The 15,774-nt window shown below is 47.2% G+C and overlaps 1 protein-coding gene across 1 annotated transcript in view; it reads left to right on the top strand.

Moving 5' to 3' along the window:
• The window catches only part of CS (citrate synthase), a 37,070-nt gene that overhangs the window by 18,924 nt on the left and 2,372 nt on the right, over positions 1-15,774 (top strand). Inside the window, exons 2-10 of the mRNA XM_048490461.1 lie at positions 3,808-3,855; positions 4,246-4,353; positions 5,532-5,597; positions 5,688-5,819; positions 6,266-6,454; positions 8,513-8,712; positions 9,699-9,828; positions 9,935-10,036; positions 11,938-12,147. Of these exons, the coding sequence (XP_048346418.1) occupies positions 3,808-3,855; positions 4,246-4,353; positions 5,532-5,597; positions 5,688-5,819; positions 6,266-6,454; positions 8,513-8,712; positions 9,699-9,828; positions 9,935-10,036; positions 11,938-12,147 (1,185 nt within the window). The remainder of the gene's footprint in view (positions 1-3,807; positions 3,856-4,245; positions 4,354-5,531; positions 5,598-5,687; positions 5,820-6,265; positions 6,455-8,512; positions 8,713-9,698; positions 9,829-9,934; positions 10,037-11,937; positions 12,148-15,774) is intronic.

Raw genomic sequence — 15,774 nt, 5'->3', positions numbered from 1 at the left:
TGGCTGCTTGCTTCGTTGAATTGATGCCACCACTGTTGAATAAGCCTCAGGAGTTTTAAGGATCCTCTTTTATAGCTGGCAACACACATGCTCCTCAGAGGCAACTGTGGCCTGAGCTCTGGGTTGCCACATTCTCAGATCCTCTGAGCACCTAATAGGATCTAGCCCTGGGCCATTTGGTTGCCTGTCAAGTCTACTGATAACTTGTTAATTCAAATAGTCACTTGTCTTTCTGGCATGTGACATTGTTCTTGGGATTAGAAGAACAAAGAGGTGTGTAAATCACTACTTCATTCAGGTTTTGCTTCTTTGCCCTGCCGTATTGTAGAGAACAAACATACAGCTTGTGTTGCTGCAATCATATTCCTCTTAGTTAATGTACATTAACAGTTAACTTTTAAAGTTATAGATTTAATCAAATGTCTAAGGATTTTGTAGAAAATTATCAGGATACTTTAAAGGCTCTCTTATGTTACAAACGTTAAGATCAATTTGTGTATCATCGAAGGCTTTCACGGCCGGAATCACTAGAGTGTTGTGGGTTTTCCGGATGGTATGGACTTGTTCCAGAAAATGCTACTGGAATACGGCCATACAACCCGGAAAACCCTCAACACTCCAATTTGTATCTTTTTTCTGGTTTTGTTAATTAAGAAAATAATTAAGAATATTTATTTAAAAAAATCATCAGTCATAGTGGTATTGGGGTACCGTATTTATCCTATATAAGTTGACCCGAGTATAAGTCAAGGCACCTTGTTTTGCCACAAAAACTGGGAAAAATTATTGACTGGTGTATAAGTTGAGGGTGGGAAATGCAGCAGCCAGTGGCACAGAGCTGGGCGCCGCCGCCATTCCCCCTCTGCCCCAGGGAGAAGGCAGCCACCTTCTCCCTGGGGCAGAGGGGGTCCCCTGCTCAGCGCCCCCCTCCCCCGCGGCACCCTCCCCACACTTACTTTAACAAACGGAGCAGGCTTGAGAAGAGGCCTGCCTCTGTTCCCTTCCAACGTCAAACGACTTGGTGGGAACTACATTTCCCAGGGTCTCTTGGGAAATGTTGTTCCCAGCAGACTGTTTCAGCCTGGAAGGGAACACAGGCAGGCCTCTTCTCAAGTCTGCTCCGTTTGTTAAAGTAAGTGTGTGTTGGGGGGGTGCCATGGGGGGGGCCCTAAAAATCACTGACTCGCGTATAAGTCGAGGGGAGGCATTTTTCAGCCTAAAAAAAGGCTGAAAAACTTGACTTATGCGCGAGTATATACGGTATTAGTCTGCAGTGAATTCAACAGGGTCCTTGGCCACTCAGTTGTCAGTTTTTGAAAGACTCTTGTTTGTAGTTCTTCTGTTGCTTCTGGTATCTACCTAAGGGGACTACCCTCTCAGGGAACTTCAATGCTATGTCTTCCAGTGTCCACAGACACCATCTTCTACCAGTGTAACAGTTTGCAATTAGGACAGAACCGTAATTGGTCCAGTTTTGACCCAAAGGGTCAAATGTACGTAAGTTTGCTCATGGTGAACTTGTGAGACAAATTTTTGGACTGCAGAACTTAGCTTTTGTGATGCTATAAACTAAGGTTCCAACAGTTTAAAAGGGATGGCTATGTCCGTGTAGATGTGACTACCTATCTCATATCTTTTCACAAATGCCCTGTCAAACTATTGTCTGTATTAGAATGTTTTATCCCCAGTGCAAGCCACGTTGGGAGAGGTATCATTGTATCTGAGGGCAGGTGGTAGTAGACTGTGAGTGTTAAAGAAGCTATATACACCTACACTGGAGCAAACACTCTTTAGATGTGCTAAGCGGGCTGGGTGTTTAGCTTGAAGTAAGTCCTCCTTGCTATTGTACTAACTGCTGAGTTCCACTTAAATCTGTCCTCCTATATCTTGCTCATTTTGCATGTTGCATCGGGAGCAGCTCTTTGCATGTGGAAGGTCCAAGGTTCAATCCCTCACATTTCTAGTTAAAGGATAAGGGGGTAGGTGATGTAGATGACTTTTACCCAAAACCCTGGAGTAGGTAGTACTGACTTTGATAGACCAAAGGTCAGATTCAATATCAGGTAGCTTCATGTGTTCATATGACCCGTATTCCTGTCTCCAATGGCATAATGAGGGAGGGGCATGAGGGGGCTGGAATCCTGGGTGCCATTTGGGCAGGTCACATGGAGGGCATGTTGCCGTGTACATGTTGTGCCCTGCCCCCAAACTCGAAGCCTGAAGTTTAAAGCTCAGAGCCAGCAGTTTAAAGCTGGACCTGACCAAGCTGAGCCCAGCACTGAACAGACCTACTCCTGAACCTCCACATGGAGTTTGGGGCAGATGAGCCCAGATCAATGTTTCCCAACATTTTCGATGTCACGGTACCCTTGACCTCACTCTTCATATTTCACGGTACCCCTGCCACCCCCACCCCACCTTCCCCTCCCAGTGCCCCTGCTTGCCACCCCCACCCCCTTCTCCTCCCAGGGCGAAGGGAAGCACTGTGGGGCTGGAAGCAGCTGCTGACCTTGCAGCAGGTCCTGCTCCCTGGGCCAGCTCCATGTCCTTGCTGGCACCGGCAGAAGACACTGCAAAACTGAGGGGGGCTGGTAGCATTGTTGCGGTACCCCTGGGACATCCTCACGGCACCCCAGGGTACCACGGAACCCTTGTTGGGAATCACTGGCCCAGATAAACACTGGCCAGTTCAGCAACAACTCCACTCCGCTTCCAAACTCCATGTGGGGACTTCATGAAGTTTGGGGGCAGGGCACAGTTGAAGGGAGGGAGCAGTCGAGTAACCCCTCTCCCCCATGCGACCTGCCCAAGTGGTTCCTGGAGGGCGAGGCGAGCCATTGTGCTTGTCTCGAGCACCATTTTAGGCAGCTATGCCCCTGCCTGTCCCACCTTTCTTCCACGAAGGTTCAGGGAAAGGTACATACTTCTCCTTCATATCACCTGAGCCTGATACGAGATTTCTCAGTAAGCTTCTTGGTGAAGTGGTGGCTTGCTCCTGGGACTTCCCAGTCAGTCTCTAGCACTTTATCCATTACACCCCAGAATTGTGCAATTGAAAGCGGAGGTCTAGTTCTGAGGCCTGCTCCACAACTTTTCACAAGAGAGCTTAGAATCAGATAGCACTAGTGCAATGGCTGGCCTTGAGCTTGAAACTCAACAGTTTGCAAGTATCCCATGCTGCTAAAAACAGCAAGGCCTCTGAAACTGTGGCACACTCTTTGGTTTTCCTGGTGGGAAGGGAATGACTTAGAACTCTCACTGAGTGGAAATGTGACCAGAACTCTTGGATGGGCAGTGCCTGCTGCTCCAGCAAAACATGCCTCTCTCATTGCTGATAGCCTTGACAGCCAGCAGAATAGCAACACATTCATACCTATTTCATATGGAAAAATTGAATTGAATTTGGTTGGATTTTGTGTTTCTGTGGAGACCAGAGATACAGTTAATCTGTTTTAGCTCTACAGATAATCGTGTATGGGAGAGTTACTTTGAGAACTTATTCCTTTCTGTAACTAAGTTGTTGGCGTGCACCACAACACTGTCTCCAACTTTAGCCCAGGCCTTTGGAAGAGCCAGCATAGGAGCCTAGGGCCCACACCAGATGTAGTTTGCTGTTGTGCTGACACTTTGTTGTTTATTGGTTTATGTAAGTAGGGTGGTGTTGATGTAAGCCACTTTAGATCCCTTTGAAGGGAAAATTGGGGGACAGATATTGAAATTAAAAATAGAGGGAAATGTCTGCCTTGAGATTTATGTGTGGATAAGAATGGGAATACCTAATGCATAAGTCTCTTCTTTTCCTTATAGAATGCATCATGTATCATATTTGCCGCTAGACATGCCAGTGCCTCCACGGTAAGTGCTTGTTTCATTACTGGTGGGTTGTGCTGGGGTGACGAAGCTTGGCTATTTTAGCCCTCAGGGATGATACCCTTCTGAGATTTTTTGTGTGTTTCTTTATTGCAGGGGGTTGGACTTGATGGCCCTTGGGGTCTCTTCCAATTCTATGATTCTATAATTCTAGGATCATCTGTAAATTGATAATAAAGAATACAGGATGGTAGAAAACATGACTGTGTCATTTTTGTTCACAAATAAAACTTCATTAATTTTGGAGTTCTCTCTTTTCTCTTCTTCTCTCTCTTCCTCCTTCCCTCTTTTTTATGGTAAACTGATGGTGCTGGCTGCAGAACAGTGAGAAATTTATGCCTACATTATATGTCAGGCCTTGTTTTTTTATTTCAGAATCTGAAAGATGTTCTCACAAACATGATACCCAAGGAGCAAGCAAGGCTTAAAGGCTTCAGGCAACAATATGGCAGCACGGTCATTGGTCAAATAACTGTGGATATGGTGAGTTGTTCCGGTAATGCTGGCAGCAGGGCATAAGAGTAAATCTGTTAAGGTATTGGCTGTTGTGGTTTTTTCGGGCTGTGTGAAAGCCTTCCAACCATGAAAACTTTTGACAATACACTATGAAGGTATCTTTGTCATTGTCACCACCTGCAAGAGGTTTAATGTTCTGCTTATGCACCTATGGAGTTGCAAAGATGCCTTTACTCTGTGCTACCTCCAGGCACTTCATCTGGTAACGTGTCTTCAGTAAAGATGAAACACGGTCCACTTCCATTTCCTGATCCAGAACAAATGGTTGTCCTTTATGCCTCTTTAAGGGAAGATATTAGCAAGAGGCCTAGGCAAAGTCCATACCTGTCCATTTCGTAAAAGCACTGCTTTGTGATAGGAGGATGTGGGGGATGCTGTGACATTGAGGTATATCAAAAAAGAAGCCTCAAAGGTTGAGCTAAAAACAATATGATCTATAATAATAACAGAATTATATGGCGTATATAAAAAAGTTTGTTAAAAACACAGGGCCTGGAATAAGGCCATACATTAAAAATCAACATAAACTGTTAACAAATGCTGTTGATGATACAATCATTATTTGGTGATGATACAATCATATGTATTGGCCAGTGTGTTTTATCACTGGCTGATATTACACATATCTGGAAATACTGGTAATTATATACCAGATTTCGGTGTGAGCCAGTTTCAAGGGTGAAAGACCCGTGGGTTGTGTTAAAAGGCAACAGCATGCCAACCAAGATATAAGAGTTTCCTGTTTTCAGGTCAGTGGTGCTGTGCTGAATGAACCATTATTCAGACTGCCTTGTGCAAGGCAGCTGAGACACAGGGGGCCTAGAGCCTCCTGGTTCATTTGTCATAACTATATTCTGTTCTTTATTAAAAGAAATTAAATACTTGTACCTGGGCAGTCTACATTGCGCCAAATAAAACTGCATTCTGCAGCCTGTGCACATTATGCAAGCTAAGTTCATGACTTATGCTGTTTTCATAATATATTCAGCAGTTTTTACCACACTATACAATTTTGATTTGGCCATCGTGAAAGAGGCAAGTAACTTCAGAGGATGGGACAAAGCAGGGATTATTCTGCTGTGTCAATTGAATGTCCTGAAACTGCTCCTAATGTTCTGAACTCGTTTCCTACTTTTCCCTTCCAGATCTATGGTGGTATGAGAGGTATGAAGGGGTTAATATATGAGACTTCTGTGTTGGATCCTGATGAGGTAAGTAAGCTTGTGCCTGTTGCAATATCTGTCCAGTTGTGTGGCTTATCAACTGCGTAACCTTTTGTGTGTACCTATGGTATTTTTCAGGGTATCCGTTTTCGAGGCTATAGTATTCCTGAGTGTCAGAAGCTGCTGCCCAAAGCCCCTGGAGGTGCAGAGCCCCTGCCTGAAGGGCTGTTTTGGTTGCTGGTGACAGGAGAGATCCCCTCCCAAGAACAAGTAAGGAGCTTGTCTGTGAAAGAACAGGAAGTATCTTAAGTCCTCCATATGGCTTCTGATTCCAGAGATGATGGGAAGAAGAAGAGTTTGGATTTATGCCCCCCCCCCCTTTCTCTCCTGTAAGGAGACTCAAAGGGGCTTACAATCTCCCCCCCCCCAACAACAAACACCCTGTGAGGTGGGTAGGGCTGAGAGAGCTCCAAAGAACTGTGACTAGCCCAAGGTCACCCAACTGGCATGTGTTGGAGTGCACAAGCTAATCTGGTTCAATAGGTAAGCCTCCACAGCTCAAGTGGCAGAGCGGGGAATCAAATCCGGTTCTCCAGATTAGAGTTCCCCTGCTCTTAACCATTACACCATGCTGGAACCACTACATCATGCTGGAAGTCTATCTGAATGTCAGCCGTGTTCCTAGTGTGCATCAGTGATATCTTTCTCATCTTCAGGTGAATTGGGTCTCTCGAGAGTGGGCCAAGAGAGCAGCTCTTCCTTCCCATGTGGTCACCATGCTGGACAACTTCCCCACCAACCTTCACCCCATGTCCCAACTCAGTGCAGCCGTCACCGCCCTCAACAGCGAGAGTACCTTTGCCCGCGCCTATGCCGAGGGAATCCACCGGACCAAGTACTGGGAGGTAACTGTGAATGGCAAGGGGAGATGAGTGGCCTCTCCCACTGTGTGAGCATCTACTAGCTTGACTACTTGCAGGTGACATTTTGGACAGTCTTCTGTTGGAATTCCATCTGGTCCTGGCAATGGCACTGTGCAAAATCTTCCTTATTTATAGGCAGCAAACAATAGGATTGGATCCTAGAGCTGGAATGCACAACAGTAGGCATAATTTCACAGTGTTGAACAACTGAGCTTTTTGTTGTTGCCTACAATAAATAGAATTTATCTATAGCCCCTTCTGCACATGCAGAATAATGCACTTTCAATCCACTTTCAATGTACTTTGCAGCTAGATTTTACTGTGCAGCATAGCAAAATCCACATGCAAACCATTGTGAAAGTGGATTGAAAGTGCATTATTCTGTAGGTGCATAAGGGACCTATGTATTGTTGAAGGCTTTCACCGCCAGAATCAACTGGCTGTTGTGTGGGTTTTTTTGGGGGCTGTGTGGCTGTGATCTGCTCATTTTTGCTCCTAACATTTTGCCCGCATCTGTGGCTGGCCATCACAGTAAGATGTCTTTCTCTCCATGGCACACCTCTGAAGATGCCAGCCATAGATTCAGGTCAAACATTAGAAGGAAAAACTACCAGATCAGGGCCATACAGCCTGGAAAACCCACAACAGCCAGCATTTATCTGGTTCTGAAAGCAGAAAGGGAAAACAGATTGGTTTGAAGGTAGAGGAATTCTGTTTCACCGAAGACTATTTTGTTCAGAGTTATCTTCATTAGAGCAATGCACGGGAGCCTCACATCTCCACATGCAAAGCTGCTACTTAGGAATCCTTCATCCTAGGGCAGTGATGGCAAACCTATGGCATGGGTGCCAGAGGTGGCACTCGGAGCCCTCTCTGTGGGCACGCGCACACAGAGTTCATCATGTGGGGGGCAGAACATCACACACACACACACACACATCTAGACTGACCTGGGCCACTGAGCACAACGTGTGCACACCGCAGTGAGCAGGAAGGACTCAGCTGGCAGGCCTGGTGCCTGTGCCTGAACCTTCTCTGGACCATTTTTTCTGCCAGCTGCTTTTACCACGCACTCTGTTAACACTCTTGCTGGAGTGAAAGGCTGCCCAATATGCCCTTGCTGCCATAAAAAAAGAACCAGGGTGGCTGTTGTCATGGGCTGGCACAGAGGAGGCAGAGATGCTAGAGAGGCACAGAGCGGTGCGCGCGGGACTTGCTGGAGGCTAGAGCAGGCGGGGTGGAGGAAGAGGGAGCCAACCTGTTTTTTCTAAACTAAAACCTCAGCATTCAAATTAAATTGTCGGGTTGGCACTTTGCGATAAATAAGTGGGGTTTGCAATTTGGGTACTTGGTCTCAAAAAGGTTTGCCATCACTGTCCTAGGGACTACCTTACCAGTATCAGGATTATGGACGAGGGCTTGCAGAGTCAGAACATAGCAGCTGCTATAGAAAGACCGATTTGACCTGTGCAGTCTGCCAAGCCCTGGCTGTCCCTTTTTTTGTTTGAGGCTTTTCCTTTCCCATTTGGAAGAGTGCCAGCTCAGTTTTCATTTGATCTCTTAGCACGTGACGAAGGTCTGAGACAGTCTGCTTTGTCTGTGACCTTGGTCATTTGCATGTGGAAACCAGCTGCCCTGGAAACAGGAGACCTTGAGTGCATTGACATGTGCCTTTGGCCTGACCCATATGAGAAGCGTGGGTTTTTCATGTGTCCAGAAGCCAGCACTGTTCCCTCCGGCTTCTGAGTCTGCAGAAACCGCTGCCCTTCTACGGTTCCTTGTGATAATGAGAGGTAGAAATTTATTCAGAGTTCTTCATTCTCTGGTTGTTTGAAGAGAGGTGCCGTGTGCGTTGCTGAAACACAGATCCCTCTGTCGAGTACACTTCCTTGATTTCAACTGTTGCAACTATAACTGGCTAATAGCAATTGTAACTGGTTAACTGCTAGGGTTGGAATTGGAAGGCTTTTAGCCACACAGGCTGTGTGGGGCAAGGGGACCTGTAGTAGTTTGACCTCCGTCCCCCCACTCTCCATACAGTTCATCTACGAGGATTCCATGGACTTGATTGCCAAGCTGCCATGTATAGCTGCAAAGATCTACCGCAACCTGTACCGTGAGGGCAGCAGCATTGGCGCCATAGACCCTGCCTTAGACTGGTCACACAACTTCACCAACATGTTGGGTTATAGTGATCCAGAGTTCATCGAACTCATGCGGCTCTACCTCACCATTCACAGGTACGTCCTATCTGTATGTGTGATGTGAAACCTTCGGGGGCTTTGATTTCTCTGCTACCTCCACTTGCTTGAGCAGGCAAGGTTGCACAGAGGAAGGGTAAGATGGTGGGAGAAGCCGGTTGTGCGTTGGTCACAGGGAACTTCCCGTTGGTTATTGGGTTGTTGAGCATTTGTCTTGAGCAGAGCAAGAGCTGGCCAAGGATGTTCTTGTGCCTGGATAGGGAAGTCACCTTCCCTATCTGTGCTCCCTCTTTCTTGGCTGAGCTGGTAGTGGCAGAGAAGGTCCAGGCGCTGTACCAATGCAGAAGCGCTAATGTTGAGAACTGGGACTTGGGTGGTAAGGCTCAGGGTCACTGCAGTAAGTGACAGCAGAAAGTATCTGGACCATTTTTTCTGCCAGCTGCTTTTACCACGCACTCTGTTAACACTCTTGCTGGAGTGAAAGGCTGCCCAATATGCCCTTGCTGCCATAAAAAAAGATCCAGGGTTACTAGTGGGTGTAGGATGTGAGGGCGATCTGGCTGCGACATCTGTCACCCCATTGATCGCCAGGGTTGATTCGGCTGATCTGGCTGGCTAGGTGGGTGTCCCCTCCCTCCCTCACCGCTCCATGTGCATCTCTCCCAAAGCTGCACGCTCGGTGGAAGAGGAAGACCATCCCAGATAGGAGTTTACCATTCTTCTGACTGACTAGTGGGTGTGTGTGAAAGTACCGCCAATATTCCTAATGAGTACAAATACCTTGGGTGATTCTGAAATATCAGGGTCATGGCCTGAACTGTGCATGCTGCACTATTCTCCTGTAATATGTTGAATTGTTTGGAGTAATTTGCCAACTTTTGCTATCATTTTATTTTAACTAGCTGAAAGTTTCTCTTAAGAATGGAAGTCATCCAGATTCACTGGCAGTACACAGTCTGACATTGGTAAACCGTGTTTCAGCTCGTCTCTGTCTCTTCTCTCCACCCCTTTTTCTTTTACTGCAGTGACCACGAAGGTGGGAATGTTAGTGCCCACACCAGCCATTTAGTGGGCAGTGCCCTTTCGGACCCTTACTTGGCTTTTGCTGCAGCCATGAACGGTCTGGCCGGGCCTCTCCACGGTCTTGCAAATCAGGTAGGGAGCTGTGATTCTCAATAGTACTGTCAAACCCAGAGTTGTGCAGAGTGGACTTGGGAAGCTTTCCCTGTTGATTTTACATTTCATCTCATGCTGTTTACAGGAAGTGCTGGTATGGCTGACAAACTTGCAAAAGGAGCTGGGCGAGGATGTGTCAGATGAGAAGCTGAGAGATTTCATATGGAATACCTTGAACTCTGGCAGGGTGAGTGGAAACATTCAAACCTGGTGGGCAACTAAGCAAGGGGTTTGGCTAAAGAAAGAAAGGTATACAGTTGGTCTTTAATCAAGTAGCATCTATTCTACGGAATGAGCCACAGGCAGAAAAGAAAATCCTGTAGATAAAGGGTGTCCAACTCTGATGCTTCAGATGTTCACAGACTACAATTCCCATCAGCCCCTGCTGGCATGGCTAATTGGCCATGCCAGCAGGGGCTGATGAGAATTGTAGTCCGTGAACATCTAAAGCACCAGAGTTGGACACCCCTGCTGTAGATGATGGGGCGATGATGTCCCCCCCCCCCTTAAAGCCCCTTAAAGGGGCTCCTTTTGGATCATGCAGGACCCCTGGCCTGCACAACCTTATGTTCCCCAGCCAATGCCTAACCTTTAAATGAGGCAGGCAGCCTAGCTTGCCCGTCTCTACTACCAAACCAAAGGAACCTGTGAAATCCAAAGCAGTCCTGCCCAGGGATCCACAAGCCATATGCCATTGCCCTCTGCAGGGCGGTGTACCGCATCCAGTCTGTGAAAACAGCCTTGCTCAAAGGAAAGTCCTGGATGCTCAATCACTTCAGTTCATGGGCTAGCTAAAACAAGGTCTGAAGTGCCTTGGAGAGACACACTTCATTCAGCAGACTTACGGTATAAGTCTTGAGTGCTCAAACACCCCTGCTCTGTGACTAAAGCAAAGGCCCAGAGTGCCTTGGAAAGGTGTACTCCATCTGGTCTGCAACAAACACCTTATATGTGGGAGAGTTCCAGGTGTTTGATCATACCCCATCAACTTGGGCTAGGACCAAGGGCCCAGAGTTCTTTTGAGCAGTGTAATCCATGTGGCCTGTCAAGGACCATGTTTTGGTGGGAAATTTCTGGATGCTCAATCACCCCACCACCTGGGATGCACTGTGGGTATTGCTCCAGGTCATCAACACAGAAAAGGAAAATGCCCCAGTTGTGGAGGACTAGAACGTCAGCATGCCCATAGTGAGTGGCAGCCTCATCAAGATCAGGCATTCCCAGTGCATGCCCCTTCAGAAGCCCAGTCATTGTCAGTAGTTAGCTGATGAGAACATATCTCACCCATTATAAGCAGCTGGTTTGTTTCCCAGTCCAATTCAGGGTGCTGGTTGTGACATCTTGAATCTTTTTGTGGCCCAGGACCTGCATGTATAAAATACAGTCTCTTTCCATATGCCCCGTGTGCCAACACCTGTCCTTGGGCTCCCCCATACTGGTTGACCGTCCACTTAAGGTAGCCCACCCAGATCAACCAGAGTCTTTGTTCTGTGCCAGCTCCCTCTTTGTGGAATGGGCTTCTGAAGAGGGGAAGCGACCACCATTTTCAGTAATGGTGCAGCAGTGACGTAGTGGCTAAGAGCAGTGGCTAAGAGCAGGTGCATTCTGATTCCCCGCTCTGCTACCTGAGCTGTGAGGCTTATCTGGGGAATTCAGATTAGCCTGTGCACTCCCACACATGCCAGCTGGGTGACCTTGGGCTAGTCACAGCTTCTCGGAGCTCTCTCAGCCCCACCTACCTCACAGGGTGTTATGTGGGGGGAAGGGCAAGGAGATTGTAAGCCCCTTTGAGTCTCCTACAGGAGAAAAAGGGGGGATATAAATCCAAACTACTACTCCTACTCCTCTTCTTCTTCTCCTTCTCCTTCTCCTTCTGTTCAAGAGGCCCTGCAGAAGGCCCTTATTTTGTCTGTCAGGGCTTTTCATAAACTAGGTGTTTATTGGGGGTGAACTATCTAGAGTTTTATTTTGTTGGTTTTAAATTGTGATGTTTTAATCATGATTTGCAAGCCTTCTTGAACCATGAGGAGCCGTGGAATTATAAATACTTTAATAAATTAAATTTCTGACAAATTGCTCTGCTTGCAGGTGGTTCCCGGCTATGGTCATGCAGTTCTAAGGAAGACTGACCCTCGCTACACCTGTCAGAGAGAATTTGCCCTCAAGCACCTTCCCAAAGATCCCCTCTTCAAGTTGGTGGCTCAGCTGTACAAGATTGTTCCTAATGTGCTGTTGGAACAGGGCAAGGCCAAAAATCCTTGGCCCAATGTGGATGCACACAGTGGAGTCCTCTTACAGGTGAGTTGCTGGGTCCAGCCTCCTGATTTCTTTAGGATGGGAAGGACACAGAGCCCTGTCCTTCAGAAGTGAAGAAATGCAAGCAAGAATCCGTGTCCTGCAAGCATCTTTCCATCCGTGTGAATAAAACCTTTGTAAACCTCCAGCAGCTTCTTGAGAGCAAAGTAATCAGCAATGGATTTGTGGTAGAACTGTTTTGCTACTGGCTGTTGTGGGTTGTGAGCTGAATGTTCCAGAGTTTCTTGCATGCACTAGCACAACACAAGCGCTGCTGTGGTAACTCCTTTCCTGAAACTGGGGCATGGGGAGAGAACTTTCTAGTTGCTGATCAGTTATCCAAAGCCACCCCCCCCCCCAAAAAAAACCAACCAGTCCTGGTGTTTGTCGATGTTCAGAGCATTTCCCATAATTACCTTGTAATCCTTACAAACAGGCTTGTAAGGTAAATCTCTGTCACCCCAAACTGTTGAGGATGGGGATGGTAGGACTGAAAAAGTGCCTAAGGCTCCCTGTGACAGCACTAACATTTGAAACTGAGATCTCCTGGATCCCGGCTCATTGTTTTAGCTGCAAAGGTATACCGATAAAAGAATAAATGAATAGACCTAACACTGACTCTGGACTTGGCCTTTCGGAGCGGGGAGGCGTGCATCAGTTGTCCATGTACCCTTGTCAGTGAGCTTGATTCATCTGGCTCAGGGGTCTGCAACCCGTGGCTTTGGAGCCGCATGCAGCTCTTTCAGCCTTATACTGCGGCTCTGCGTGGCCTGGAAGTTGGAGGGTAGCATGGGCATGTCCCTCCAGCCCTCCAGAGCAGCGCTGGAAGGAAAGGTGAGTGGAGGGGCCAAACTGGAGGCGGCTCCGCTCTCCGGCTCGGTAGATCTTTGGGGCCAAATGGGTCCAAATGGCTCTTTGGGTAGTAAAGGTTGCCGACCCCTGATCTGGCTGATCACACCTGCTCTTCTGCAGGCCTGTTCTCAGCTATTTAAACCTATAGGCTGGTTGGATACTGGTGCTCTGGTGGCATCCCAGAAGCGAAAGCTGTTTCAGGAGTGGCACAGGTCCCAGGTTCTCCTGTGGCACGCTCTCTCCCTCCAGTTCCATAGCGGTAGGTTGTGCCTGACTTGGCTGCTATAGATGGTAGGAAAGCAACCCTGGGGACAGTTCCAGGGTAAGGAGCTGGGTATCTTGTCTACTACAACGTGCCTCCCTGCCCCCTCTCAAATGTGGCTGCAGTTCCCAACTTTTAACAGCAGGAGGACAGAACTGTTTCTGTTTTTGCCATTAAGTCATTGACTTATGGTGACCCCTATTGGCTTTTTCAAGGCAAGAGTCACTCAAGAGGTGGCTTGTGGATGCCTGCCTCCAGTTCATGACCCTGGTTTTCCTTGGATGTCTCCCATCCTCAGCTTCTGAGGCAAAATCAGGTGACCTGGGCTATCCAGGTCAGGGCTTACAGGAATACAAATTCAACTTGTGTCCCTAGGAAGCCCTTTTCCCATATTGATTGGCCATGGAAACTCTGCATTACTGAGTATTCTGGAGCGCATCCCAGGACACGCGCTTGGTTTGTGGGACACAGGTGAAAGGGTTCTCTGGCCTTGCTTTCGCTCTGCACGAACTGAGTGTGTGGTCTGGAATGTGCCCAGCACATCTCTGTGGCTATTTGTTGTAGGAAAGATTGGCGGTTGTTTCAGGCATCCTGCCTGCAGTTTGTCTGACACGCCTAATAATCTGGTCCAGGAACTTTTGATAGGCATCTACAGAACACCGTTCAAGAAGCACTGATTAACAGACCGCAGGCAAAGAGTAATGATCTGCTTCCCTCTAGTGGCTGCTGGGTCCTTCTGCTGCTTTCTGTACTTTTACGGCCGAAGATGGGGTAGGACTGAAATCCAAAATGGTTGGGAATCCCTTGGTGCAAAGAGCATTCACATTATAACTGGGAGGAAGCAAAGTATTACATAGCTTGTACCTGTGGAGTTTCTCTTTCATGGAAAATTGTGTTCATTAATTTAATTTATTAGCCACCTTTCTTCCAGAACCTAAGGCAGCTTAGAATATTAATAAAACATTAGAGAAACACAATTAAACAAACTATTATAAAAATTATAAATCATCAGTTTAAAAATTTGAGTCACGACTGCCAATAATAAAAGCAAAATCAATCAAAATGCAGTCCCAAATAAATCGATCTTCAACTGCCTCCTGAAGATTGACAATGAGAGGGGCATGTACACCTCTCCTGGGGAGGTTGTTCTGTAGTTGTGGGGCTGCTATAGAAAAGGTCTTCTCTCATGTACCCACCAAACCAGTGTCTTTGATTGATACAGCCAGGAGGGCCTCTCTCCGCCATCTTAATTCCTGGGCAGGAATGTATGTGAGAGAATGGTTCTTCTGATCTCCCAGATCCAAGCCATATAGGACTTCAAAGGATAAAACCAATACCTTGACCAGCAGTATAGCCGCAGCATTCCGCACTAGTTACAGCTTCCAAACAGTCTTCAGGAGTAGACCAAAGTAGAATGCATTTCAGTAGTCCAGTCTAGATATAACTTGGAGCACTGTGGCTAGATCTGATTGATCCACAAATTGACAAAATTAATGAACCAGCCAGAGGTGGGCAAAAGCATTTGGAACCACAGCAGCTACCTGGTTTTCTAAAGTGACTCCTAGGTCAAGCAGAACTCCCATAATTGTGAATCTGAATTTTCAAGGAGAGTATAAACCCATCCAAGATAGGGAGCATGTTCTTTGGCTTAGTGAGGCTGATGGTCTGGGCTGCAGCTGGAAATGGGCTTCTATAGCAGAAGTATTGTCTTTGTTTTAATTCAGGAAGGGAGAGGCAGGTATTTTGCAAGGCAGACATGGGTGAAGGCAAGTGCAGACAGGTTTTCTGTCCTTGTGGGTGCCCTAGTCAATACAGAGAATGGGTACCCCATCTTGGCATTGCCCTGCTATGCACCCCAAAGGTTGGCAGGATGGGTAGAGACAGTGTTGTCTTAGAAACAAAACCACCCACCCACCCACCATGGGCCAGTCTGGTAACATTGCATCTAGAGCAGGGGTAGGGAACCTGCGGCTCTCCAGATATTCAGGAACTACAATTCCCATCAGCCCCTGTCAGCATGGCCAATTGGCCATGCTGGCAGGGGCTGATGGGAATTGTAGTTCCTGAACATCTGGAGAGCCGCAGGTTCCCTACCCCTGATCTAGAGCATGAAGTTGATGCTCTTTGCTGTTTGTCTCTAGCATCTGGTATTCACTGGCCCTGGACTTCCCACAAAAAATATACATAGTAAATAGGGGGAGGCCTGGATATCAAGGCAGAGGCACATTGAGATGTATCACTATCAGGAAGTTATTTTTGAATTTTAAAAAATCACAGACATGCCTAAACAAGGGGGGGGGGGTGGTTTCCATCTTTCTGTGGGAGAGGGACATGTGAAGGGAGCCAAGCAGAAAGGTAGAGTGAAAGCCAAATGGCCTTCTGGGGAAAAACTGGGGGGAGGTGTGTGCGGAGGGCAGAGAAAGAAAAAGGTACCAAATGCTGTGCTGTCTTAGACAGATTTGGAATATATCGCTAGCCACTGAATTTTTTTTTCTACTCAAAAATTTGCCAACAGA

Source organism: Sphaerodactylus townsendi, linkage group LG03 (genome assembly GCF_021028975.2).
Source record: "Sphaerodactylus townsendi isolate TG3544 linkage group LG03, MPM_Stown_v2.3, whole genome shotgun sequence".
NCBI lineage: Eukaryota > Metazoa > Chordata > Lepidosauria > Squamata > Sphaerodactylidae > Sphaerodactylus > Sphaerodactylus townsendi.
Note: the sequence above shows the minus strand (reverse complement) of the source record. Positions and strands in the feature narration are given on the sequence as shown.